Source organism: Enhydra lutris, unplaced genomic scaffold (assembly GCF_002288905.1).
Source record: "Enhydra lutris kenyoni isolate GAN:26980312 unplaced genomic scaffold, ASM228890v2 scaffoldscaffold15, whole genome shotgun sequence".
In the NCBI taxonomy this organism is placed as follows: Eukaryota; Metazoa; Chordata; class Mammalia; order Carnivora; family Mustelidae; genus Enhydra; species Enhydra lutris.
In genome coordinates, this window is record NW_019154099.1 from 63,003,354 (window position 1) to 63,031,004 (window position 27,651).

The window sequence follows — 27,651 nt, forward strand, 5'->3', positions numbered from 1 at the left end:
ACGAAGGAGGGGAGCAGAAATCTGTTATCACGAGGAGTAGAAGTGAAGTAAACTTCACTCCTGAAAGATACGGGTTTGTGGTGGTGTCAGGAAAAAGGCACAACAAGCAGGATTCAGTGAGAATGAGAAAGAAAAGTTGAAGTGAAAGGAGGGAGATGGCTTCGAAAGAGAGGGCGGGGCCCGTCCTGTCGTGGCTGGCGGGCTGTGGGCGTGTGCTTGCGCCGTGGCTCAGGGTGCGTGTAGACGCGGGGAGGCCTGTGCTTTGCTTTCCGACGTCCGGTTCACGGCTCCACGGGAAACCACCGGTGTGAGTGACGTAGGGGTGCCAAGGAGGGCAGTGAGGAAAGCATTCTCTGCTAACCACGTCACGGCATGGGAAGTGAATCGCAAACAGCACAGGAGCACGGTGTCTCCAAACCTGTGGGACGTGGCCAGCTGTGGCGCCCAGGGAAGTAGGTGCACGTAGCCATGTGCGGAGGAGTGTGCGGGCGGGCCCTTGGGGCCTGGTGCTGCGTCACCGTCCAGGAGAGCGAAGGCAGGCAGAAATGAGAGCAGCAGCGGCTTCTGCACCTGGAAACAGGTGATTCATGAGCCAGTGCTTAGGAAAAAAGATACAGAGTCCTTCCCTAGTGGAGGAAATGGAAAAGAACAGTGCGGTCAGGAAGTCAAGTCATCTCAGGTGCGGAGCACACTGAGGATCAGTTTAAAAAACATGCTGTGTGGGGCGCCTGGGTGGCTCAGCAGGTGAAGCCTCTGCCTTCGGCTCGGGTCATGATCTCAGGGTCCTGGGATCGCGTCCCGCATCGGGCTCTCTGCTCAGCGGGGAGCCTGCTTCCCCCTCTCTCTCTGCTGCCTCTCTGCCTACTTGTGATCTCTGTCAAATAAATAAATAAAATCTTAAAAAAGATAAATAAAAATAAAAAACACACTGCTTTGTAGAGGTGGTCCCACTGGGTATGTTAGCCTCAGATTATTCTGTGACGCACACTTCAGATGTGAAATACATCAGACTGTGGTTTTACAATTGTGTTTGCAGTCTGTTGTGCAGGTGGAGACCTTGGGAGAGGTCGGTGTGTTCTTCACTCTGTTCCTCGTTGGCCTGGAGTTCTCCCCGGAAAGGCTGAGAAAGGTAAGGGCTTCACCAAGCTGTGATGTTGCCCCCAATTTAATCATCGTATGGTTTCAGTTTGTTTCCTTTCAATGTGGGTTCATGATTGGGTTATCAAATTAAACTCTTTTTTTAGAGATTTTATTTATTTTACTTTGACACACAGAGAGAAAGGGCACAAGCAGGGGGAGCAGCCAAGGGAGAGGGAGAAGCAGGCCCCCCGCTGAGCAGAGAGCCCGTCAGGGGGCTTGATCCCAGGACCCTGGGATCCTGACCCGAGCCGAAGGCAGATGCTTGACCAACTGATTCACCTGGGAGCCCCTGAAATTAAACATTTTAGAGTAGGTTTTAGTTTGGTACTATTCAGAAAGATAAAAAATGCTAGAAGAGGTGAAAATTAAATGCATAAAAATTAGCTTCCATGGGGCGCCTGGGTGGCTCAGTGGGTTAGGCCGCTGCCTTCAGCTCAGGTCATGATCCCAGGGTTCTGGGATCGAGCCCCACATCAGGCTCTCTGCTCAGCGGGGAGCCTGCTTCCTTCTCTCTCTCTACCTGCCTCTCTGCCTACTTGTGATCTCTGTCTGTCAAATAAATAAAATCTTAAAAAAAAAAAATTAGCTTCCATGTGGCTGATTTCATAAACAGTCTGAGAAGTGATGTGTTTGAGATTACATAATGGGGTCCCTCCAAAAAGGTCAGACACTGCTCGAGGCTGAACTGCCACAGCATCAGATGTTCAGTGTGTTACCCTAGAAAAAGGTCTTTTAATTCCTAAACGAGTGGCAAACTGTGATTCTGTCGTTCTGTCCCTGTAAAGTGCCAGTACCTGCAAGGCCGGTCGCCACTGGGACCGGGTGTGTGTGGAAACGGTGAAAACCGGGAAGCGCGTTGGCCCTGAGCTCCGGGGGCCACCGGGATGGAGAGGGGAAGGGAGCTAATGAGAAGCTCCTCCCTCGCAGAGGAAGACAGCAGCCCGCTGCAGAGCTGGCGGGAGGGAGGGGACAGAGGGGCTGGCAGGCCACTGCGGTGCCTGAGGACCCCAGGCCGGGCCGGCCCAGCTGGGTGACTGACGAGCCTTAACCTGCTGGTGCAAATGCTGCCTCTCCGTCCGAGGGAAAGAATCAAGCACAAGGTTTTGGAAGCGTGAACCCACACGAGGTGTCAGGCTCCACACGGTGGCGTTTCTGTGAAAGACAGCAGCAGCAGGTGCTGTGGCCACGCTTCCACGTGTGTCGCCGGGAGACGGGCTGAGCGTTGTTGGTAACAAAGGAACATGCATTAACGTGTCAGTCTTTGTTCATCCTGTCCCTCTCGGACCTCTCGTTTCTCTGCCGTCTTGCTTTTCCCCGGGGAAAGCTCCACTGGTCCGTCCTCCGGTCGGTTCCTCTAATGTGCTTCTCCAGACGCGCCTTCTCACGGCTGCCCTGGGTCACGTTTGCGCTTTCTCCAGGTGTCTCGTGTCTGTGTGCTTCTGGCTTACCCTGCGCACCGGACGTCCCAGGTGCGGTGCTGCCAGGACAGTGGCGCGCCCCTCTCTCCGCTGTGCTCACGGGCGCGTTGTGTGGCCATGGCCCGGCGGGGACCGGCTGGGTCTGCCGGGAGCCGGGGTTCCGTGGGCAGGAAGGGTCTCCTCGCGGCCGTCCTCGCTCGGCGCTCGCGTGGGCTTCTCCGGCTCGGGTGTGTGCGGCTGAGAGCAGCCGGTGGCGAACAGCGCGGTTCCGGCGGTTTGGGACAGAGGGACGGAGCCTGGCGGTCTCATCGCAGGACCGCGCGCCTCGGACCTCAGTGTCCTGCGCAGTCAGGGGTTTGAGAGATTCGTGTGTCCGGGCTCTCCTTCTTCATCGTCCTGGTTTTCACCACGGTAGCGTCTGCGGTTAGCGATCGGCGGCGGCACGCGGACTTGGCTGGACGCAGCCCGAAGCCGCACCCCTTGGCACCGTGGCCGGCCTGCAGCGCGCCGGGTTTGCCATCGCACTGGGCCGGGCGCCCCGGGGAGGGCTCGGGAGGAAGATGTGGGAGCGTCTGGTCGTCGTGGGCCGTGGTGTGAGAAGTGGGAGGGCGCGTGGACGGGCCCGGCCCCTGTGTAGTGACCTTGTCTGGGGGGAGCCGGGACTCCTCACACGGAGCCCCGCGTGGTGGCCGCCCGCAACGGGCTTGCGGGTTTCTCTCCGCCTAGTGAAGGACACTGTCAAGTGACACGTTTGTTTGCCTTTCCTGTTCTGCAGAGGAAGTCACGGGCGTAGCTCCAGGGCAGCCTGAAGTACCAGCACGGTCTCAGGTCACCCACGTGCCCTGTCAGGGTGCGGAATCGTTCAGTAGGTTTTTGAAGGAATTGCTGGAAGGTCCCCTTAGGTCTCCTGTGAACCACCTGAAAGTCTGATTAGAAGCTTTGCGAGCACTGAGGCCTGGGAGCTTCTTCGTGGTTGGCGCTGAGCAGAGTTGCCGTCGTTGTCTCCTGACCGCACGGCCTGTCGCGTGTCTGCGTCCCTGCCTGGCCGTGTCCTGGCTCCCCGTGTCTGTCTCCCACGTCGGCCGTTCCGTCTCTGTGTGCGAACCACGTCTTCTCCCTTTTTTCTCCGTATCTGTCCCCTCAGTAGACCCTTGTTCCAGGCGCTGGTGGCTGCGGAGTGTGAGGCTGTGTGCACAGCTGTGTGGCCCTGCCTTGTGGGCCTCCTGTCTTGGGATTTCAGAAGCATGTGTGGGGTTGTGGACAGAGACATGAAAACGGAGCTCAAGGGGGTATGTGTCTGGGGTGCAGATGTGCGGGGCATGCGCTGCCCTGACTCTGACACGGGGAGTTGTCTGGGGACCCTGCTGAGCAGCCAGCTCTGATATGTGTGGCCCAAGGGCCTGTGTTTCCGGGAGTGCAGGGTGGTCCAGATGCTTTGTGTAGAGCAGGAGTCCTCTACGGGCACTGCCCACATTTCCCACAGTCCCCTGCTCACCGTGCTTCTCGGGCAGACAGATACCCATCCTCCGGACCAAAGTGTGGTGGCGACCTCAGAAATCATCAGCCCAGCCTTCGTCTGCAGGCGGAGGACGCAGGCTAGAGAGACGATTCCCTCCCCAAGGTGCACAGCCAGCCGGCTGGCCAGGACAGAGTCAAGCCTGAGCTCCGGGCTCCACTGTGGGCAGGAATACCCCCGTCCCTTACAGGAGGGGCTGCCTGAAACTGGGAGCGCTGGGGCGCCTGGGCAGCTGCATCAGTGAAGCAGCTGCCTTCGGCTCAGGGCATGATCCCAGGGTCGTGAGATCGAGTCCCACGTTGGGTTGCCTGCTCGGCGGGGAGTCTGCTTCTCCTCCTCCTTCCCACTCATGCTGTCTCTCACTAGCTCCGTCTCTTTCAAATAAATAAAATATTTAAAAAAAACAACAACTTGGAAATCTTAAAATCCAGCATGCCAGCCTCCCCAGGCGCTGTGGCTACCTCTGCAGGTGCTCCCGGGCCTTCCCACCGCTCCTGGCTGTGACAGGAAGAGGGAGAGCTGTTGGGAGGCCATTAGCCAAGACAGCGATCACCACTGCCATGGGCAGGAAGTAGGGAGTGTGGCATCCGGACCTTGGAGAGGCAGCCTCAGGGGCTAAGCGTTCTCTGGGCTGGCCAGAACCTCATGGCCGAGAGCAGATCGGCTGTGTGCTCAGGGCTGAATCCCAGTTCTTTTGCCTCTGTCAGTCTCCCGCCATTTGACTTGGGCTCGACAGTGCCAGGAGGCTCTTACAGTTCGTTCGGGAAGTTGGAATCTGTGGCGGACAAGCAGGCTGCCGGTTACAGCCGTGGGAAGAGCTGTGGCCTCAGGAAGAGCCTCCCGGCTGCGCTGATTCCCAGAGACGGTGCTGTGGTTTTGAGGGAAGTGCGGCTTCTTGTCAAGAAGCAGAGCGGCGGAGGACAAGGCCACATCCTTCAGATCCCCAAAAGGGGAACAGTGTGTTCACACAGACGAGGCTGGCCAGCCCGTGGGGTCTCGGGCATTGGCTTCAGAGCCTCTGTGCTGAGCCCCTCTGCCCCTCTTCCGGGCCCCCTCGTGTCCTTGCCCGAGGGCCTGGGTGCGGGAGTGCTTGAGAGGGTGTGGGGCGAGAAGAAAATGAGCCGGTGCTTTCCAGTAGGGTAGGATGAGCTTCAGGATGGTGTCTTTTGTCAGTATTTACCGTTCCCGTTGGTGTCAACGTCAGATCGCCTTCATTACTGTGTCTCCTCCACGCAGCTGAGAACCCGAGAGAGCTTGACTCAAACCTGACAGTTTCCATCACGTCTAACACAGCGCTAGGAGAACACCGAGGTACTCGTCAGTACTGGGGTACCGAGCCGCGCTGGTGTCCATGGAACTCGTGTTTCCATCCAGGGAGGGGGAGGTGGTGCTGTCCACCATGGCGACGTGCTGAGAGGGTTAGGTGATGTGTGCACAGACACGTGTCACACGGAGAGAGGCGTGTGTTTCGTCCCTGTGACAGCACTGAGCACTCGGGAAGCCGACAGGAGCGGCCGCTGTTTTTATTGTGTTCAGATCGTGACTTTGGGTATTGGGCTGATGAGGTGTTTAGGGCAGAGCTCCTCCCTGGGAGACTGAGGCCCGTGGCCAGGCAGCGCGCACGTGCTCTGCGCGTCGTCACTAAACGTCACTAAACGGATGTGTTCTCTTCCAGGTGTGGAAGATAGCTTTCCAGGGACCGTGTTACATGACGCTGTTGATGATCGCGTTCGGCCTGTTATGGGGACACCTGCTGCAGATCAGACCCACCCAGAGCATCTTCATCTCTACTTGCTTGTCCTTGTCCAGCACACCGCTGGTGTCCAGATTCCTCGTGGGCAGCGGCCGGGGCGAGAAAGAAGGTAGGTGGGGCCGGGCTGTAAGTATGCTTTGGGGTACCAGGTGGTCGTTGACTTGGATTCACTCCGAAGGCCTGTTAGATGAGTCACAGCTCTGCCCCGTCGTGGGGCTCTCCTGGCAGTCATGGTGTTCAGCTTTTCCAGTCTCCACTGGACTAGGAAAGCGGCATTTCCATGCTTGTCCATTTAGGATAGTTTGAGGACCACGTTCAAGAGAAACAAATCCATGTTGGAAAATGAAAATTGGTGGCCTAGGAGATGAGCGTGCTACACCCGAGCTGAAACCGTGCAGGGTCAGCACTGTGCTCGCGTGGGGTCGTCACGTGTGTCTGGGACCTGCGGCCTGAAACAGCGGCTCTCGGGCATCATTCCTCGTGCTCGTCCCTGCTGGGCCTCAGGGCTCACGCATTTCTGTGACAACGGGGGCCGAAGGCACCAGCTTCGGCTCCATGAGTGAGACACTGGCCTCTGATGGTTACTGGATGTGGTGAGGCCAGACCGGCCCAGAAGCTGAGGGATGAACGTTCCAGTTTGTCTCACGGCGGCACAGCCCGGCTCCAACCGCACCGCCATTTTTTACATCATGTGAACTTGTTACGGTGATGTTCGTTGTTTTTGTTTTGTAAGAGTAAAAAAAACAGTTTAAATGTGCTAGTAGCGTTACACTGAAATTTGCCTGCACCAACACAGCAATGAGGGAAATAAGAAAAGGGAAAACCAGAGCCGTGGGGCTGGCTTCTCTGGTAAGACCCGCCTCACTGTACACATAATTGGGGGCTACAGGCTCCTGGCGTCATCTGTGGCCACACACGGCACCCCGCTGCCTGACACCGGGGGTTTTGCACCAGAGGCTGGGAAACCTCTCACATAGTCTCGTGTCTTCTGCTGCTTCGTGATTCAGCGGGTCATGGATACAGCCTCCTGGCTTGGAACTGGACTAGTTGGTGGTCTCATCTGTGGAGGCCCCAGTGTCCCCATAGCCCTGTGATTAGGACCACCCCTCACAAGACCCACGTGACAGAGGTGAAGGGGGCCGTCACGGTGAAGAAGGAGGATGAAAACACCTTGCATCAGGGCCCACACGCTGGGTGCCGGTGTGTGTGAGGCCGTCGTCAGCTAGGAGAGACCCGTGACACCCGGTGTCAGGATGTGGACAGGTCTCCTAACCCTGTAAGCTGAGCATGCTGGAGGCAGACGGAAGTGAAGGAATCACACCTATTCAGTTCACACAAAGATAGGACACAGTGTAGACAGAAGACATAGAAAAGAAAGCCACGAGATGAGGCGGGGAGAAGCGCTAAGAGGCTCAGGACGGATCCGGTAGTGGTCCTGGAAGAACAGAGTGGAGGAAACCGCCATTAGCATTCAGACTTGAAGAACCACGTGAGCCTTTAGCTTGAACGTAGTACTCCAGAACCGAGTAGGAAACAGGAGGATAAATGTACTCTCGGCACGTTCCAGTACAACAGCAGAGCTCCAGGGACCAAGGGGGAGGGCTTGACAGCTGCCCAAGAACACAGGAGACCCGCATACCTCCACCATGCCCGGCGGTCATGCCCATCCGAGCTGTCACCAAGGAGCCGGTGGAAGGGAAGTCGTCGTCAGACACGCACAGGCTCCAGGGCGTGGCGGCCCGTCTCTCCCTGCACTGAGCGCCGGGCAAGGAAGGCAGAGGAGCCCAGCCACGTGTGTTTCCAGGCTCGCAGATTCCGTTCACCTCCTCCAGAACGTGCCTCCTGTGTTTCATGTAGGGGCTGTCAGGAGGAGGCTCTGTCACTTTGTAGAAGGCCGGCCTGGAGCTCGAGCTGTGGGAACGGGGGTGCCACCAGGGTTGCAGGTTTGGGAGGTGGGTGGACATACTGACAGACTTGGGCTTTGTGGACGTGTGTAATGAAGCTCACAGGCTAACACACAGTACCTGCAGGGCCGGTAGAAAATGTCATTTGGGGGAAGAAAAGCTTTGATTTATAATGGCCACACAAAATAACTTGGGAGTAAATCTCTGAAAAGATGTGTGTGTGACCTTTGAGGACAAAAGTACCAAATGTTACTGAGGAGAGAGCGTGTGCTCATGACGAGAAGACTTAATACATAAAGACGTTGTGACTCCCAAGTTTACAAGCTCCCGTCTACCTCCGTAAAAGATCTGGCAGGTTTTTTCTTGAAACTTGGTGAGCTGAGCCTACAGTTTATTTGTTAAGAGCAAAGGCCGAGAATAGCCAATATTAATTGGAAGTGTGGGGCTTGTGCAGCAGATGACAAGCCCTGAGGTCCTGTCCCTGCGCTCGAGCAGCACCCTGTGTCCCGGCCAGATGGGGCAGGAGGGGATGGGCAGCCAGGCGCACACATGCGCGGGGAGCGTGTGGGCGTCTGGGTGGGTGGGAATCAGTTGTGCGCAAGGACGAAGAGAATCCGAGTCCTCCTTGAGCCGTACACCAGACCAGCTCGATGTGGGTTTAACCCCTCAATGTGCAGGGCAGAACTTCAGAGCCGCCACCCTGTGACCTCAGGGTAGAAAGGATTGCTGAACTCGAGATGCAGAATCCAAAAGAAAGAATGTCGACCAATCTGAACACATGGAACCTTGCAAAACTTCTGCTAAAAAGGCGTTTTTTAAAAGCTGCGGACTAAGAGAAGACAGTTGGTACGTATGTAAGGGGTGCAAGGAAGTAATGCTTCGGACGCATCAGGAACTTTAACAGTAATCCGAACAGAAGGACACCCAAATGGAGAATGGGCCGATATCCTGGTGGCAAACTCAGGGAGGAGAAGATGTGCGTCATGAATAGGGGTGAAGAAGGACTCAGCGGTGGTTGGGGAACGCAGGTGCGGGCCAGCCCGCGCATGTGCCAGCCTGGAGCCCCGACCGTGTGTCCTGTGTCGGCAGGAGTGCGGGCCCTTGCACTGTCAGTGAGAGTGTGAGCTGGGTCAGTGCTTAAGGAAACACTTCCACAAACAGAAGTTTCTGTTTCTAGAGACACGTCCTAGAAAGCTCTTCAGATGTGAAAGAATATTCAAAACAATTTTTTTTTTTTAAGATTTAATTAAAAGTGAGAGAGAGCAGAGGGAGAAACAGACTGCCTGCTGAGCGGGGAGCCCCACCAGGACGTGGGACTCAATCCCAGGACTCCAGATCATGACCAGAGCCATTGGCAAGCACTTAACCAACTGAGCCCCCCAGGCGCCCCCAAAACAATGATTTTTGGTAGTAAAAATTTAAGTAATCTGAGTGTTTAGTAACATAATGGGTAGTTAGATTACGGTGTGTTCGTATATACTGGAGTACTGCAGATGTAAAAATGAATTAATCGTTATGCTGTCAAGGAAGAAATACAAAATACAGAAGACATCTCGTCTCATGTAATTTACGGAAAGTTTGAAATTGTGCAAAGCTGTGTCCTCAGAGATGCACCCTGAGAGCAGAAGGAGGTGTGTGCCCAAGGGTGACGCCCCGTGTCTTCACGTGTGGGTGTGGTGTTGCCCAGATTCTCCTTTTCCACTTCTTAAGGGTTCGGGCTAGTCCATTGGATAGTGGGGCCCAGACCCCCAAGGAGTCAGTAGGTAGCTCCAGCCTTCCATGCCCATCATGAAGGGTCAGGCAGCCAGAGGTCATGGTAGCAGCTTGATCATGATGAAAGGTGACACAGAAGATGGGGTTGGTCCCCATCCCCAGAATGAGACTTGCTACCAGCCCCATGCTACATGGACTCAGAGGCCTCCCTGGGAAACACCAGCCCGCGAGAGACCCCCACACTGTGACCTCGCTGTCCCCTTGCCCGGGTGGACCACACTCGTCTGTGGGAGTAGTATGGACAGGGTAGGGCACAAGGTGGGGGGAGGCTGGGAGTGGCGATGAAAGGGGAATCTCCTTGTGAGCACACAGCAAGGGGAGGGGTGCTCCCGAAAGTGCTGGAGTGTCCAGCACAGCGCGCTTGCAGGAGTGGGAAGACTGGAAACCCCAGTGCCCATCGACTGGGGAATGGGCAAAGTGCTGTATTCTCTAGCAGTTTTACTTTTTTATTTTTCATTTTTTTGAAGATTTTATTTATTTGAAAGAGAGAGAGAAATAGCGAGAGAGGGAGCACAAGCAGGGGGAGCAGGAGAGGGAGAAGCAGGCTTCCCACTGAGCAGGGAGCCCGACGCGGGGCTCGATCCCAGGAACCCAGGATCCAACATGAAGCCAGGCGGTTAACGACTGAGCCACCAGGCACCCCTCTCTAGCAGTTTCATTTTTATTTATTTATTTTTTAAAAGATTTTGTTTATTTATTTGACAGAGATCACCAGCAGGCAGAGAGAGAGGAGGAAGCAGGTTCCCCTCGAGCACAGAGCCCGATGCGGGGCTCCATCCCAGGACCCTGGGATCATGACCTGAGCCGAAGGCAGAGGCTTAACCCACTGAGCCACCCAGGCGCCCCCCTCTAGCAGTTTTTAAGAAAATCTTGACGCGTCAGCCGTGGGTAATTTTCGGACACAACGGAGAGCAGAAACGAGAACCGAGTTGCCGCAGCTGCGACTCTGTCACGTAGTTTACAGTCGCAAAGTCAACCGAGTGCTGTTCCCGGCCCCCGGGTGTTAAAACCCTCGAGGAAACAATCCGCGTGAGGACTAAGGCGCTGACTGGGGGGGGCAGCAGGGGCCCAGCTGCCCACGGGGCTCGCTGGGAGTCGCCGCAGTGTCTCCAGGACCTTACTTCTGCTCCAACACCTGAACCAGTTCTTAGACGTTTTCGGGGTAGCCGCGCGCAGTAATGGGTCTGTGGGATCCCTCACGTTTTTGGTTTTCCTTACACTTAAAGTATTTAATGAAAGCGATAGAAACAGGAGAGAAAATAAATGCTCTCGTAGCGATAAACAGAAATTAACTTAATGCAAAATGCAGACAGATGAAGAAATACTCAAAGTGGCATCTCTAATTTTTAGTAGTTCAGTCGGGGTAATCCCGTCCGTGTCGTGACCGCACCACTTGCCTTCCCCACGAGTCGCTGCAGCGGGCGTGTGTCCCTCCCGTCCGGCCTTCTCTGCAGGGGCGTCCTGGGCACAGGCGTGCGGGGGCCTGCGCCCTGTCCCTTGTTGCCTGCCCCCTGGTGGTGTTCGTGCCCACTGAATGAAGACCTTGGACTGTGAACCAGTGAGAGGCAAAGAACAGAACTTAAAAACCATCTACAGAGTGCTGGCGGTGAGTCATCAAAGACGATTTCTGAAAAGTACGGTGTGACTAGCGGTTTTGTATTTCCTCAAAGTCAAGAAGCAGCAGCAGCATGGGCACAGGGCGGAGCTCCCTTATCTCGTGTGAGGACTTGGGGAGGACGACGGCCCTGTTATTGCGCGCGCAGGACCTAACAGGTTCCCCAAGGTCAGGAGAGAGGGCTCGTGGACCCACCTAGGTGTTTGTTGAAGGAGTCGCACTCCTCCCATATTTGTTGTGAGGGACGGGTTCTTGCTACTGAGCTGTGCGACCCTCAGGGACACAGGAACAAGCAGGGGTCACCCATTCAGGATGCTGTAAAACCCTAAGAAGAGACTCTCTGTTCTCCAGAAATTGAACTTTGCATGGGAAATAGACGCAGCCTCCTGGAAGGATCAACTGTGTCTTTTGCTGCTGTTAAGGGATTTTTATTTTATTTGGTTTGTTCCTTCTTCCTTTCCGTAAGGTTACTCTTATCAGATTGGCCTTTAAGTATCTGTTCTTAGGAGTAGGTTTGTTTTGTTTTTTTTTTTTTTTTTTTTTTTTTTTTTTTTTTTTAAGAAAAAGAACAGCTTATTTTATGAGGGTGGGGGTGGAGAACATGACAGTTGAGTTCTTAGAAACACGTTTTAAAAGATTGGCCCAGGGCTGCCCGGCCTGGGTGGCTCAGCCAGTTACGCGTCTTCCTTTGGCTCTGGTTTTGGTCCTGGGGTCCTGGGATCGAGCCCCACGTCAGGCTTCCTGTCCAGCAGGGAGCCTGCTTCTCCCTCTGCCCCTGCCGCCCCCCCACTTGTGCTTTCTTGCTCACTTGTTTTCTCAAACAAATAAAATCTTTAAAGGGCGCTTGGGTGGCTCAGTGGGTTAAGCCTCTGTCTGCAGCTCAGGTCATGGTCACAGGGTCCTGGGATCGAGTCCCGCATCGGGCTCTCTGCTCGGCAGGGAGCCTGCTTCCCTTCCTCTCTCTCTGCCTGCCTCTCTGCCTACTTGTGATCTCTGTCAAATAAATAAATAAAATCTTAAAAAAAAAAAAAAATAAAAAAATAAAAAAAAATAAAAAAAAGGAGACAAAGAGGGGTCCAAAGCCAGAACTGCTGGTTGACTATGGAGATGTCAGGGGCCCATGTGACACATTAGGTTGGGGAAAATGGTACCCGTGTCCCACCGTCTTTGCAGAGGAGCGACGTAGTCCCTTCAGGCCCTGGCTGCGGCCTTTCTGTCCGCCCACCTGGTGAGCCGGTGTTCTTAGCAGAGCTGCGTTTGTCTCAGGGACGGGTGGCCACGTGGTGCTGACAGCGGGCTGGAGGTGTGAGCAGGAGGGGCGAGGCCCGGTCCCCTGCATCGCTTCGGGGAGCAGTAAAGGCTGGACGTGAAGGCTGCTTCCCGTGCTCTGGGGACGCAGAGTGAAATTGGCCATCCGGGCCCGTCACCTTCTTGTGTCCACGCCTTCTTTGTACGATGGCGGTTTTTTCTGTAATTATATAAGTAAAAGTTCATATAAACTGGAGCTTTTCTTTACAAAAAGTTTTTAAGATGTTTCCGTGTTTGCTCTCAAAGAGATTTTAAAGTCTGCATGCATCCTGTGAGGCGTCGAAAGTATCGGCATTATTTTGGAGATTTGCACGATGTTTGTGTTTCAACTCGGGACACTTTCTCTCTCTAACCCTGTGCTACCGATGGGCTTTCCGTCCGGCAGGTGACGTCGACTATGGCGCGGTGCTGCTCGGGATGCTCGTGGTGCAGGACGTGCAGCTGGGGCTGCTCATCGCCGGCATGCCCACCCTCATCCAGGCCGGAGCCGGCTCCCACTCCAGGTGCGCGCCGCCCCGCTGTGCTGCCCACTGCCCGGCCCTGCGTCGGTCGCCCCGGCAAGCTACCGAACCCCGCTGTTGCTCAGTTTGGTCGTCTAGAACGCGCGGGGGGAGTCACTCCCTGACAGAGTAGTTAGGAGCAAACGGGTTAAAAGAGAAGAGCGCTTACAACAATGCCGGAACGGGGGGTGTGGGGGCCGCCTGGATGAAGGATTTGTGTGTGGGACCGTGTGCGCGATTGAGTGTGCGTGTGCGTATGCATGCGCGCACGCCGTCATTGTGGGCTCTCGTCGTTAGTGTCTCCACTGTTACCGTTTCGCCTGGTCCTTCTTTCCCTCCGGCCAGTAAAATCGTCCCAGAACCTGAGCTGCACTTGCTTAGGTTCACGTGGAGAGAGAAGTCAGATGGGAAAGTGGGAGAATAAATTTATGCAGAAAGTCGCAGGCTCTGCAGCGCGCACAGCCCGTCGCGGGACACCCTCCAGAAAGGGAATCACTGGGAGAGTGTGCGGAGCCCCTTGAAGTGCTGACTCCGGTCCCTCATTGGCTCCTTTCTCATCGGGGAGCCTCTCATCGCTTGGTGCTGCGCTAGGCCGCGGCGCCCGGGCCCTGGTGAGCAGCACGTGAGCGTGCGTTCCTGCCCTCCTCGTGGCGGGGGAAGCATCCGCTCCTTCTCCTTCGCGGGAAGTGGGACGCTAACTCTGGGGGTTTTGTAGGGGTTCTTCATCGGTTAAGGAAGTTCCCTTCTAAGTTTGCGGAGAGTTTTTGCTGTTGGCGCTTGATTTCGTCCGGTGCTTTCCCCGCCTCTCTCCACGCGATCACATGGTTTCCTCCTTCGGGCCGCTGAGTCCGCGGGTTGTGTGGATTGACTTGGGAACGTCAGACCGGCCGTGAGCACCGAGGATGAGTCCCGTCTTGGGGTTGTGGTCTGTGATCTCTCCGTGCGTTTTACACAGTTAGCTGGTATTGTGTTGAGAATCTTTACGTCTGAGTTCACGAGCGAGATTGGTGTGTAATCTTTTCTAGTTTTGGTATTAGGGTAATACTAGCTTCATAAAACGATTGGGGACATGTTCCTTCTCTCTCTGTTTTCTGGAAAACATTGTATAAAACTGCTGTTAATTCTTCCTTAGATATTTGGTAGAATTCTCTGGTGAAACCTGTCTTGAGATTTCTTTTGGGGGATTTTTCTTAAATTACAAATTTAGTTTGCTTAGTGGTCCTGTTCAGATCATTCAGTGTGCTTAGTGGAGGCTGTTCACATCATCTGTTGCATGTGGTTGGGTTGTGATAGCTTGGTTTCTCAAAGAGTTGGTCCGTTCCGTGTCATTTGTCAAGTTTGTTTGTGTAGAATTGTTTGTAGGTTCCTTTATCATCCATTTGGTGTCTGTAGGATCTGTTTTGCTCCCCATCTTCTCTTTTTCTTGGTCAGTCTTTCTAGAGGTTTGGCAGTTTTATTAGTCTCTTCAGATTACCACCTCTTTGTTTCACTGGTTTTCCCTCTTTGTTTTTCTGTTTTTAATTTCGTTGGTTTCCACCCCCCTCCTTTTTTTACATATTTTGTTCCTTTCCTCCTTTCCTTTTGTTTTTTTTTCCTTCACTTTGGGTTTATTTTGCTCTTATATTTTTCTAGGTTCTTGTGCTGTGAACATAGGTTATTGATTTGAAGCCTTTTTTCTTTTCTACTATACTGAGTGCTACAAATTTTCCTTGCAGCTGTGTCTTAGCTGCGTTTCTTTTATTGTGATATATTGCATTTTTATCTTCATTCAGCTCAGTTACTGTAAAACATTTCCTTTGACGCTTCCTCTTCTACCTGTGGATTATTTAGAAGTCTGATGTGTAATTTCCATGTGTTCATGGAGATTTTCCTGTTCTCTTTGTCTTACTGATTTCTAGTTTGATTCCACTGTGGCCACGGAACAGTCTTTGTATGATTTTAACTCTCCTAAGTTTGTTGAGGTGTTTATCTTGTGGACTCAGATATGGTCTGTGGTACGTGCTCCCAAGTCACTTGAAAACAAAATGTGTATTATGTGCAGGCCTGCCAAGACTCAGTCCCCAGGTCCATATGCTGGCCTCCCTCGTGGGGAACCGGTGAGGAGCCTTCCACTGGGAGGGCGCTCGAGCCCTGCTGGGTCTCCTTCCCCCACGTGATCTGTCGTGTGTGACTTGACGTTCGTGCCCGTTGCTGCTAGTTTAAGCTTTGACTACAGCGATGAATTCTCACCTAGTAATCAGATCAGTGTTCTTCCACTGAGAACTTTGAAACCAGAATTTTAGACTAAATCATTTCGTAAATATGATGAACTAAGTTTCCAAAAATAAATTAAGTAAAAAATACGCAGACTCCTTGTAAAAATAAACACGCAGTAGTGCCTTTCCTCTGTGAGTTTTTTGACTGAGATCTAGAATACTTTCCGAGAAGTAAATAGCGTATTCTAATAGGAGCTCAGCCCCAAATCCTGTTCTCTGAGACGAAGTAACCCACAGGAAATTCGGGGTTCTGGCTTGGCCACGAGGGGCTGTTTGGTGGCAGGTCTCTGGGGTCGTGTGGCTGGACCTCGAGTGCTGAGCCTGCAGGGTGACGGTTGCCTCGGGAGGAATTTCGAGTGGGGGTTAGTTCCGGGTGAGGAGTTCTGTCCCAGTCACTGAGCCGTGAGCTGCGGTCAGGAGTCCTCATGCCCCATAACACGGATTTGCTTCAAAGTTGATGGCAAAACAGTTGAGCTTGCATATTAGAGTCAAGGAATTAGTTTGAACCAAGTTGTTTAGAATTAATGTGATCGATATGTTTTTAGTATTTGGAAATAAAAATGATTTGGGAAATTTATTTTGTGACGTCAGGGAAAAACGAGTGGAAGCCCGTTTTATTGGGTGTCAGGGAAGGGTGCTCTGGAGGTGAAGTAACTCCCCTTTCTTCTCTCCTAGCGCTGTCATGGAGACTCTGCGGATCCTGGCTTTGGTCGGCCAGAGCCTCTTCTCGCTGGCTGCCGCCTTCCTTCTGTGTCTTGTTGTAAAGACTTACCTCATTGGACCATATTATCGGAAACTGCATGTGGAAGGCAAAGGGAACAAAGAAATCCTTATCTTAGGAATCTCTGCTTTCATCTTTTTAATGTTAATGGTAATTCTCAAAATACCTGTTACTTACATACTGACTTGAAAGCTTATGATCAGTTCTTTATCTTTTTAATTTAAGGTAGTTGAAATATTTGAAACACGTGGTCGTATTTTTATTTTATGCACAGTCATTACTCTCCCCCCTCAGTATTAATACAACAAGCTGAACCTGTTTGTTCCCATACTTTTCAAGATTTTATTTTTGAGAGAGAATGAGTCGGGGAGGAGCAGAGGGAGAAGCAGGTTCCCCGCTGAGCAGGGAGCCTGACGTGGGACTCGATCCCAGGACCCTGAGATCGTGACCTGAGCAGCAGACTGAGCGTCCCAGGTGCCCCCATTCGTTAGGCACTTGGTGGAAAGGGCTCCTCGGGTGTGGGACCGCAGGAGGTCTGCCTGGCTGCGAGAGCCGCGTGGACTGCCGGCGTCACCCGCGCTACACTGCCCCAGACTTTCGGATAGCTCTGTGTCCGCAACCGGATTAACCGTGTAGAACAGTTTTTGGTCCTGTCCGGTGATGACAAAGCTGGTCAGCAGTGTAACTTCTTGTGCCATAATGTGAAAATTTGAAAAAGAAAATGGGAGGTTCATTTTAGAAGCAGGCTTCTTATTTAAAGGACACACTCCTAGTGAGAGAACGGGGGAGAGGCGGTCAGAGCCCCACAAACAGTCCACGGCGCTGGAGTCGCCTGCAGCCCCACAGCTGCTCTCCTCACCGGTTCACCAGAAGCTCAGCTGGGAATGTGCGCAGCGGCTGTCTCACAGCAGCCAGAGCCCCCGGTCCTTCAGCAGGTGCCCGGTTCCACCAGCTGTGGTCCGTCTGCACCAAGAGGACCGCCCAGGTCTGAAACAGCTGGGGCGTGACTCTCCAGGGAAGGATCCTGAGCAGGAAAAGCCAGTCCTGAGGTCACGTACTGTGTAATTCCATTCATGTGACGTTTACGATGATAGAACTTCAGAAATGGAGGGAAGCTTGCTGGTTGCCAGGCGGTGAGGAGAGGGTGGGGGAAGGATCCTTGTCACGGACCCTTGCGCGTGTCAGCACCGTGCTGCGTCCGTAGCCTGGCTGTGATCTCGCGCCCTGCTTAGGAAGACGCCACCACTGGGGGGGCCGAGCAAGGGGTGTGTGCGATCTCCTCGGATGGTTTCTCACACTGCAGGTGAATCGACACTTCCCTCAGAACTAAAAGGTTAATTTTAATTTAAAGGATTTTAACAAAAACTGATTCCTTGTGTATGATTTAGTCGTCTACCACTATTTTATAATCTTGGCAGAAGTCTAAGATTCGCTTCTGCTCGAAGCTGCTCACGTGTGTGACGTTTTTCATTTTTCTTACGTTGCTTTGTTCATTCTGGAGAATTTTTCTTGACAATGACGTCCGGCAAAGCTGAGTTGCCCGGATGACGTCCGTCTGTCGTCCCAGCGGCTGCACAGGTTCAGCTGGTTTCCTCCCGAGAAGCTGCTCGGGTCCCCATGCGCGTCAGGTGCCGGCCGGCTTGCTCCCGAGACGGTCTTACAGCTCAGGCACCCTCGTGGCGCTGAGAGAGTGTGACACAGCCCGTCGTCTGTCGTTGGCTCTTAGGCTTGGTTCCCGTTCACGGCCCCCCTTGGCGTGCTCCCGGCTGGGCGCGTGGGCGTCGGCTTGCTGGTGCTGAGGTGGGCGCCAGGCAGCCAGGGACGCGCTATGTCCACCCCCGCGCCGAGGAGCGGTCAGGGTCTCTGCACCCTCCCCTGCACCCATGCGGTGTTTCCTCAAGGCTTTGACTCCACGTCCCTCCTGAGCTGCGTGGACACCCTCCTTGGGGCCGGCCCGTCAGAAGTCTCGGGTCGTTTCCTGTTGCATTGGCTGTTTCTCTTACTCATTTGCGGGAATTTTTAACATATTCTGGGAAATTTTTTGTCTTTGCTTCTTTTTACTAAAAATATGTATAACAAAATCAGCCATTTTAGCCCTTTTAATGGAAGCGTACAAGTCTGTGGTTTTCAGCACGTTCACAGCACCGTGCAACGGTCAGCGTTGTCTGAACATTTCTGTCATTGCTCCCCAAAACCCCCACTGCCCCCGGCTCGCCCGTCCCCCCGTGGCACGGTGACTGCGCTCCTGCGTTCTGCGTGCGCGGACTCGCCCCTGCGTCCCTGCTCTGAGGGGGCGCCTGGGTTTCTGCGCTCCGCTCCCTTTATGGCCGAAATTCTGTGTCCCATATGTTTGCTTAGTATCTTCTCACCCGTGACTGTCCTTTCCGCTCTCTTCATAGCGTTTTTAATAAACGGAAGTTCTTGATTTTCCTGCGCTCCAAGTTCCAGGTTGCGGCCGGATGGCGCTCCGCGGCCCCGCCAGGTTGTGTCTTCCCCGGGTCGGAGGCCGAGTCTCCCGCAGGATGACCTGCTCTGCTGCTCGCCTGAGAGCCGCGGCCGTCGGGGGGCCGGGAGAGCGCGGTGCACGGGGCCGTGCGTGACGTCTGGTGCCGCGTGTGGCTCTCCACGTGGCGCTGGGGCGCAGGTCACCTTGTCAGAAGCCAAGAGGCGTTGAGTGTGTGGGTGTGGGTGCGTGGGTGTGCGCGTGCTTGTGTGAGTGAGCACAAGGGCATGAGAGTGGGCACACGTGTGTACGAGTGTGTGGTTGTACGTGTGCTCGTGTGAAAGGACAGGTGCGTGTGAGTGTGTGAGCACAAGTGTGCAGGCCTGACTCTCCACTTGCCGCCGCCTGCTGCCCGGCTCCCCAGGCCCTCGGGCTCTCCAGCAGCCGCGAGGTCCCGGAGTCCACTCGGCGTGAGCCGCCTCTGCAGGGGCGCGGGCGCAGGGAGAGCCCGGGTGCCGGCCTGCGATCCGTGGCCCGTGAGCGTACCGTGTGCGGCCGCTCCCGCCTGCGTTTCTCAGCGGGGCTCCTTGGTGTTTGGTGTGAGGGTCGTGCGTTCTGTGGTGGGGCTCGTCCCGGCGCGGTTGCGGAGCGAGTTTCTCTCCCGCCCTCTCTGGCGGCTGCTGGCCTCTGTGTGTGGCTTCACTTCCGCAGAGGAAGACACGGCAGCGGCTTTCAGGCTGTCCTGCGTCGGGATCGCCTCGCGGAGGAGCGCACCCGAAGCTTTGTGTTTAACGGCCGTGGCCAGGAGCCCTGGAGCCTGGACCTGGGCGGCGACCCGGCCGCTGGACATGCGGGCGTCCCCGTCTGGGGTCCTGTGCCCTCGGGCTTCGCTGGTCACACTGCCTTCGACGTGCCCTTGGCTGGAGACGGGACGGTTTACGTGAACGTGTTTTCTTGGCGTAGTTGGGTAGTCACTGAGTCAGGATAAAGAGAATCTGTCACAAATATTTAAAATAAATTTTCAAAAATGTTGTCATTCAAAAAATTTGAATGATTATTTCAAATTTTAATTTTTTTTCCCTACATGGCAGATTCAACTCACCTTCACTTGCTGCACGTGTCTCTGCTCGTCCCCACAGAGGCCCCTCTGGGGACTTAAAGATGAGCCTTTGTTGTGACGACACACCAGCCTTTGGGTGTGAACCCACCCCTGGCTATGAGTGACATGTGGCCCTTCCGTCTCCCCCAGGTCACGGAGCTGCTGGACGTCTCCATGGAGCTGGGCTGCTTCCTGGCCGGCGCGCTCATCTCTTCCCAAGGCCACATGGTCACCGAGGAGGTCGTGGCTTACATTGAGCCCATCCGTGACTTCCTGGTTATCATCTTCTTCGCGTCCATAGGTAACTGCCCTTGTCCCCCCGGGACAGTCACATGGTGGCTGTGAGACTTGTGCGACCTACTCACGTGTTTCTGTCTGTGCGGCCAGAACAGCTCCAGGGCAGCTGGGGTCTGCAGAGAGATCCTTTTTTTTTTTTTTTTAAAGATTTTATGTATTTATTTGACAGACAGAGATCACAAGCAGGCAGAGAGGCAGGCAGAGAGAGAGGAGGAAGCAGGCTCCCTGCTGAGCAGAGAGCCCGACGCGGGGCTCGATCCCAGGACCCTGGGATCATGACCTGAGCTGAAGGCAGAGGCTTAACCCACGGAGCCACCCAGGCGCCCCCTGCAGAGAGATCTTAATAAAAAGGGGGCATTTGCACTCAGGAACGTTAACTTGTTGATCAGCGGCCGTGCTCCAGGGGTACTCAGATGCCCTCGGGGAGGACGACCCCACCTTCGACTCCGTGGGAAAGGCACAGGTGCCCAGCAGGTTAGCAGCGTAAAGTCAGCACCAAAACAGGACATTTGGGAAGGAAGATTAACTTCGATGCCAGAAAACTCATCTGCCCTGTGGAGGTCGCTGCTCTGCCAGTGCCCCTTTGTCGGGCGTTTCTTCACCTGGGGTGACCATGCAGCGGCCGCCTTCCAGCCAGGAAGCTCCTGCACCACGCCTGCACCCGCTGACGGGCTCAGGGCCGCCCCAGCGAGACCCAGAACCTCAAAGAGCGCGGGCGGCCGGTCCTGAGAGTGGGGTGCAGGGTGGGAGACCGCCTGTCACCAGGCCAGAGGAGACCCTTCGCGGCTGCTTTAGGGACGGGTGTCCGTGGTGTTCCGAGAGAACCTTCTCGCCCACACGTGCCCCTCACGCTGCCCCCTTTCCCGTGCGTCCCCGTCCCGTCCCTTGTCCTCTGTCCTTGTGTCTGGGTCTGTGTGTCTCTGTCCCTCCTGCCCCCCAGGTCCCCTCATCCTGCTCTCCCCCTTCCGACCGCTGCTTCTCCAGGCGAGGACCCATGAGGCCGACAGGTGCCAGCTCCCTCTGACTAAGTCCTGGGCCACCCTCCCCCAGGGCTGCATCGCAAGGACGCCCGCGTGGCTCGCGTCCTGGCTGGGGGCTGCGGCAGCGTGTGCCAGCTAGATGAGAAAACCTGCCGACGCGCTCCGACCGGCGCGCTCGGCTCTTCCTCACGTTAGGGTTCTTGACCTGCAGAGATCGCGGGTGCCCCACGACGAGACGGCGCTGCGTGTTTCTGCTTTGATCCATCGCGTTCAGCCGGAAGTGTGTGTACCCTCCCGCCGCTCCGGGCTGAGCTTTTCTCTTTAGGGTTCTAAGCGACACAGAAGTGTTCTGTTTGGGACGATGCCTCAGTGACGTGCACACGAACCCGGTCCCTGACCCCTGCCGTGCGTCAGGCCCTGCGGGGCCATAGGACTGGAGGGCCCACGGGCCACAGTCAGTCCTGGGCAGGGCAAGTGACCCTGGGGTCCCAGAACCACAACAGGGGCACGAGGGCCCTGACCAAGCTCTGAGCAGTGAGACCAGTGTGACCAGCAAAGGGCAGTTTGGGGTCTGGAGTGAATGAGGGCCCCCCCCCCGGGGGCTGAATGCCGAGGCAGCAGCTGCTCGGGGAGGGGGTTCAGTGCAGATGGCGGGACCCTCAGAGGGCAGGAGGGCCCCAGGCACGTGTGGTGGGGACGCAGTGCGGACTCAGCTCCCGTGTCCCTCTTGCTCTAGGTGTCGCTGGCTCTGCTCCTCATCACGGCGCAGCTGGCACCTGACTTTGTGAGCCCCGTGTCACTGAGACCCCACCGGACCCATTCCTTTGTGCTGTCTTGTTTTAAAGACTCTTTTTATTTGAGAGCACGAGCAGGGGGAGAGGGAGAAGCAGGCTTCACAGTGATCAGGGAGTCGGACACGGAGCTCGATCCCGGGACCCCGAGACCTGAGCCGAAGGCAGACGCTTCCCCAGCTGAGCCCCCCAGGCGTCTTCGTTCATGTTGTATTGATGAGTATTTGAGCCATGGCTCTGGCTGCCCAAACGCAGGCCAGCGTCCGGCCGACCGTGGAGCTGAGGGGGCCTCTTCCTGGTCTGCAGGTGGCTGTCTGCTTGCTGGGTCCCCATGTGTCCTTTCCTGGGACACAGTGTGCTCGGGGACAGACACCAAGATCGAGAGATGGACACATGGAGACAAAGGAAGGGATGCAGGAGAGGACTCCCGTGTCCCCTTCTCTTACGAGGACACTAGTCTGGCCGGCTCAGGCAGCCACCCTGTGACCTCTTGTCACCCTTAGTACCCCCGGAAGCCATCTCCGGATGCAGTCACATGGGCTTGTGGCCTCCGCATGTGAACTGGAGCAGCTTGGTCAGGGCAGCTCTAGAGGCAGAATGGAGTGGAGGTGACCAGGCCCCTGTGGCCCTCTACCACCCTGCACAACCACGGTGATGAGTCCCCGTCACTTCTCATCTTATGGATGAAGCCTGTGACGTGTTTGTTTTTTTTTTTTAAGGTTTTATTTGTTGAGACAGAGACAGTGAGAGCGAGCATGAGAGAGGAGAAGGTCAGAGGGAGAAGCAGACTCCCCGTGGAGCAGGGAGCCTGATGCGGCACTCGATCCCACGACCCCAGGATCATGACCCGAGCTGAAGGCAGATGCCCAACCAACTGAACCACCTGGGTGTCCTTTTGTTTTTTTACATGTTTCTTGTTACAGACTTTTCACTGAGGATTTCATCCTCTCGGATCCCCTCCCTGGGACACAGAGAGGAATTCAGAAGTGGGCACGGCCCCTCCTCATTCTTGGAGGCGCCCTGGAGGCCGCTGTGGGCCCCAGTGGGGTGGGACGGCTCCCCCCGACATCGGCGGGCCTAGTGCGCGCTCGAGGTGAACGTGGGGCTAGTGTTGACGGACAGACTGCGTGCCGCGTTCTGGTTCCCGTGCTGTGTTTGCTTGTTTGTCCTGAAGTTCACGTCTGCAGAGAGGTCGGGAGGCCCACCAGGGTCCATGCTTTGTTGGCGGTGGCCCTGGCGTGGGCGTGCAGAGCCTGTGCCCCTTGTGCTGTCCCAGGAGCATGGGTGGTATCTGTTGAGAGGACGAATGAGTGAATGGCCGTAAGCCGGAGGACTGGTGGCCGCATGCCTCAGCACAGACTTTGTCTCTGTCTCCAAGCCTTGCATACGTGGCGCCCTGCTCATGGCATGGAGGTCGTGAGTGAGCAGTGTCCACCGGAGTGGAGAGCCTCTGCCGTCTGGCCTGTGTGCCTGGGCCCAGCGCACACTTACCCTTGGGCTAGGGAGGCCCCTGAACCTTGAGGCAAGTCAGCAACACAAGCATTAGGGTGCCTGGTGGGAGATGGGTGGGCAGGGCCCCGCTCCCCAATCTGGGCCATGCCTGCGGGCCTGGTCGGAGATGCGGGCACAAGAGTGCTCACGCTGGTCACTTCCTACTGCGGGTGACGCCGTGACGAGTTGGAGGAGCACAGGTGTAGCCAGAGCTGGTCCACACCTGTCGTGCCAGCGGGCTGAAGACCCCGGAATCAGCTCCTGCCCTGCCGGGTGTGCCTTGGGCCGTGGGGGGTGCTCAGGGAGCACCGCAGGTTGGGGAGGAACTTGAGGCAGACCCGGGAAGAGGGACTTTGCCGGGAAGGAGGTGGGGCAGGTGCTTGTCAGCCGCCCCCGTGGAGCAACAGGGCCGTCAAGGGTGGACGCGTCTGCATTCCAGGGCCAGAAGGCTGTCTTCTTGGGTTTGTGTTTCTGAGTCAGACGGGTAGACGCAGGCTGCTGAGGGGCCGCGCGTGTTCCTGCTCCGACATGAGCTCCAGGTGCCACCCTCAGGGTTGTGGGGCCGGCCACCCAGTGAGGAGGGGCTCCCCAGCACGCAGAGCCTCCCAGCAGGCATAGCCGCGGCGGGAAAGCTGTTCTCGGGCGTTGTCAGGGCGGCGAGGGGCTGCGAGTGGCCAGGCCCTGGAAGTGTCTGCGCCTCGCATGGAGTGTTTTCACAAAGGAAAGTGACTCGGCCGCTGCCTGCTGTGCCATTTGCCAAGTGCTGGGGGTGAGGTCTGCTGGAGGATAGCCCTCAGCACCTGGGCCGCTGTCCCGGTGGCCAGCCAGCTCCAGGGCCGCCAGCAGCGCGAGCCACGCGTGCGGGGCCCTGTGGGGTCACACTCACCAGGTGACTTTGTCCGGGTCGAGGAAAAAGGAAGCCTGAGCATCACGGTCTCGTGACTGGAGGATGAGGCCGGTGGTAACCCGCAAGAGTGACCGTGTCTGTCCTTTCCCTCATAGGCCTGCACGTGTTCCCCACCTTCGTGGTGTACGAGCTCACCGTCCTGATGGTCCTCACGCTGTCGGTGGTGATCGTGAAGGTATGGAGTCTCCTCGGTGCTTCGCGGCTGGCACAGCACCCGTCATTTTTTATTTATGGGGCACAGAGCCTAACTTCCTACCCGCAGTGACACGGAGTCTGCAAAGCTCCAACAAGGCCGCTTACCCAGAGCCCCTCCTGCCTCCCAGCAGTCTGGGCACCGGGCAGGGGAGGACCAGGGCCTTGGGGTTTGTTTTCCTTCATTTGCCTCAGAATCGGGTATGTTTGAAATGGGGAGTCACGAGAGCGGAGCCAGGAAAGTGACTTGTGGACGTCCCGGGAGGCCCCAGGCCTCGGATGTTCTTCCCGAGCATACATCTCACTGTTGCTGTGTTTTCAAATTATTATAAAATTTTTGCCCACTAAGTCGGTGGCTTATTGTAGGAGGATATAACTCAGGAACAGCCAGCTAGAAGAGGTGCCGTGGGCAGGGCCCTGGGGCAGGGCGGGGGCCTCCCAAGCCTGTCCAGGCACCCCCCGAATGTCCCGTTTAGCAGCCGCTGAGGATTCCCTCCCGGCTGCCGGTGCCCCGTGACAGGAGACTCTCCAGTTGCCACGTTAACATTCATTTCGGGGTCCCGGGACCTGTCCAGTGGCTGTCTGGCTCTGTAGAGTATAGACGTTGACTGAAGATACCGATTTCTGTGAACTGGGGTGGGAGGTGCAGAAGGAGAGGGGGAGAATCTCACGCAGCAGACTCTGCCCAGCATGGGGCCCCACGGGGGCTTGATCTCACGACCCCAAGATCAGGACCCGAGCCCAGATCAAGAGTCGGACACTGAACCGACAGCCGCCCAGGCGCCCCTGACGTGAAGGAGCCTGAGTCCCAGGCGATTGCGGCACTCGCCCCACGGGTTCCGGGCTGCTCGCCTCTAGACTTTGCTCACGTGACAGAGATACGGTGCTGTCCTTGGGAAGTCAGGTGTCCTTGAGGGCTGCCCAGTGTCTACTGCTGTTGACTTCGTTTGGGGGAACCCAGCTGTCTGCTAATGAGCCTGAACCTTGGTGTTACTTGGCGTGGTCTCTGTCAGCCACTCTCTGTCCCTTGGGCTCTTCTGCACGAGTCCCCAGTGTGTCAGGCGAGGGCTCCCGTCTGGTTTCTGCTCGGCCGAGGCAGTGACACAGACATCCCGGCAGTTTGCCCTGGCAGCTCTGGTCTTGTCTCTCCTCCTGCCGAAGAGCAGTCAGTACGTCAAGTGGATCGTGGCCGCGGGGCTGGCGCAGGTCAGTGAGCTCTCCTTCGTGCTGGGGAGCAGAGCGCGCAGAGCGGGCATCATTTCTCGGGAGGTGAGTCTGCTCCCCGTTCTGTGTGTGTTTGGGGAGCCCCGGCCCACACACCCCACCCTGGTGTCTGAGCACCCTGCCCGCCACTGGCGTGGGGCCGGCGTACCGCCTCTGCCCTGGCGTGGAGGGCTGACTCGTTGTGGCCGCTGCCCCGGCCCCGTGGTATCTCTGGCGAAAAGAGAAACACCGAGTCTGAAAGCTCCCCGCTAGCTCCTGCATGGCCGTCAGCCCAGCCAAGAGCCCCGGCCTTCCCGGGACCACGTCGGAGAACTCGGGTCCGAACCTGGAGACTGCTGAAAAGGCAGACCTAGAACGCTGTTACGCGAAAGTCCCTGGTTTGTTTTGGGTTTTTTCACAAAATACGACGCAACACTTGCCTCTGTCAAAGGGTTTGGGTTGCTGTGAGAGGTGCTTCTGAAGACACCGTGTCTCCAAGTTTTAGAGAGTTGGAATGAAAACTTCAATAGAAATGATGAGAAACTTCCTATGTATAAAATACTCGGAGGTTTTTCCTATGTATCAATATATCCCAAAGCTTGGGGTGTCTTTGATCAGCTCCCTCCTTCCCCCACCACAGTTTGAAGTGTGCAGGGCGCTGAGCCCCCTCGTGGTGCCTGGAAGGCGAGCCCCCCACCCCCCATTTGCCTCCTTCCCCCTTGTCTCTGGTCCGTTCCTCCTGGGCCTGGCCTTCTCGCCGGCCGGCTGGGCGCACGCCCACCTGCTGCGGTGCACTTGCCTTGTCGTCCTCTCCAGTCTCGTTCATTTGCCCTTGGAAAACTGGCCGTGAGTTAGAACTTGATAAATACCGTCTGATGACCCCAGGTTGTCACTTTAAATTTGGCAAGCAGGACGTTTGTGCTTGGCTGGGGCCTGTGGGCTGTGGCCCCCACCCCAGGGTCAGTGGGTCACAGTCTGCCGTCCACCGTGGTAAGAGTGAACGTCCTTTAGAGCAGGGCCCGCGTGAGCCCCGAGTGATCTGAGGACCGGTGACGCCGCTGTTCCGGTGGAAGCAGGGTGCACGTTGAAGGGATTCTGCCGTAGATGAATGGATGAGTGTCGGGTCACGGTGTAGGAGCAGCCAGGAGACCGCACACGCTTCCCCCACGCGCTCGGAACCATGGGGACCCGTTCACCAGGCCCACGGTTCTAGCTGAGGGATGGGCCACTCTCAGATTGGGGATTGTGGACGTCCAGGCTCACGGATGGCAGCTCCTACTCAGTAGTTCACTCAAACCTTGCAGGACCCCAGCCCCCTACTGCACCTGACTTTAGTTTTGCCCTTTCTGTGCACACCTGTGTGAGCCTGTCGGGTGGGGCCTTGAACCGGGGCGGGCGTTTGCCTGCCGCCCCCTTACAGCGAGCCTACTTCCCGTGGGCACCCTGTTGCCCCTGAGCCCCCCCCTTCCCCCCGCCACCAGCTGCCTCCAGTAGCTGACTCTGCACACCCGCGCCCTGATTTAGGCCAAAGGAGTACAAAAGCTCCTCCGGGTGCCTGGGACGCGCTGTAAGTGTTCAGACCTCCATGCTTGTCCCCTTGTCCCCACGCGTGTCAGGGAGATGGGATGGGGCTTGGTTTTGAAGAAGCAAGGGCTGAGGAACAACATCCGCGCCCGGGCTCTGTCCTAGACCTGCCCAGAGGCCGCGTGCTCACTTCGCTGGCGGCCTGAGCCCGTGGGCTCCGTTCCCCATCAGCGCACTAGGGCTCCCTGCTGCTCCGTCCACGTGTGCACGCGGCCCTGGCTCTGTGGGGTGTGCGGGGCACCTCCTAGTCCTGCGCGTGGCCGCCGACAGCCTTGCCTTTTGTAGGTGTACCTTCTCGTCCTGAGCGTGACCACACTCAGCCTCTTGCTGGCCCCGGTGCTGTGGCGAGCCGCCATCACCAGGTGTGTGCCTCGGCCGGAGAGACGGTCGAGTCTGTGACGGGAGCAATGGGGACGCACAGCTTCGGAAGGGAGACCTGTGTGTGGCCACCCATCCTGGGAGCCCTTCGCCTCGGGGACCGAGCACTCCGTGGAGGGGGCTCCCCGTCTGCCGGGCGGGCCGGCCTCCCGCCGTGCTTTCGGGCCGTCCAGAGTAACACGTTGTGTCGTCGGTCACGCGCCGTGTACGTAGGACGCTGCGTTTTGCGGATCGCCTTGACGGTTTTGCCTGGATGTGCCTTTTTTTCCTGAAATTAATGTTCATTTTCTATTGTTATTTCATCAGTTCATGATTTTTTGGTAAAAAAAAAATCAGAAAGGTTTATTTATTTATTCAACTTTTGTGTTGTAATCTGTTGGCCG

General features: G+C 56.2%; 1 protein-coding gene across 4 annotated transcripts in view; it reads left to right on the top strand.

Moving 5' to 3' along the window:
• Window positions 1-27,576, top strand: part of LOC111146894 (transmembrane and coiled-coil domains 3) — a 40,687-nt gene extending 13,111 nt beyond the window's left edge. For 2 of the 4 annotated variants that reach the window (XM_022502621.1, XM_022502620.1), the window contains 7 exons: window positions 1,037-1,129; window positions 5,750-5,936; window positions 12,813-12,930; window positions 15,858-16,053; window positions 19,596-19,746; window positions 24,007-24,086; window positions 25,223-27,243. In XM_022502621.1, the coding sequence (XP_022358329.1) occupies window positions 1,037-1,129; window positions 5,750-5,936; window positions 12,813-12,930; window positions 15,858-16,053; window positions 19,596-19,746; window positions 24,007-24,086; window positions 25,223-25,579 (1,182 nt within the window). In that variant the 3' untranslated portion in view covers window positions 25,580-27,243. Of the gene's footprint in view, window positions 1-1,036; window positions 1,130-5,749; window positions 5,937-12,812; window positions 12,931-15,857; window positions 16,054-19,595; window positions 19,747-24,006; window positions 24,087-25,222 lie in introns of all 4 variants that reach the window. The other 2 variants (XM_022502622.1, XM_022502623.1) reach the window with 2 other exon arrangements.
• Window positions 27,577-27,651: the final 75 nt, after the last annotated feature.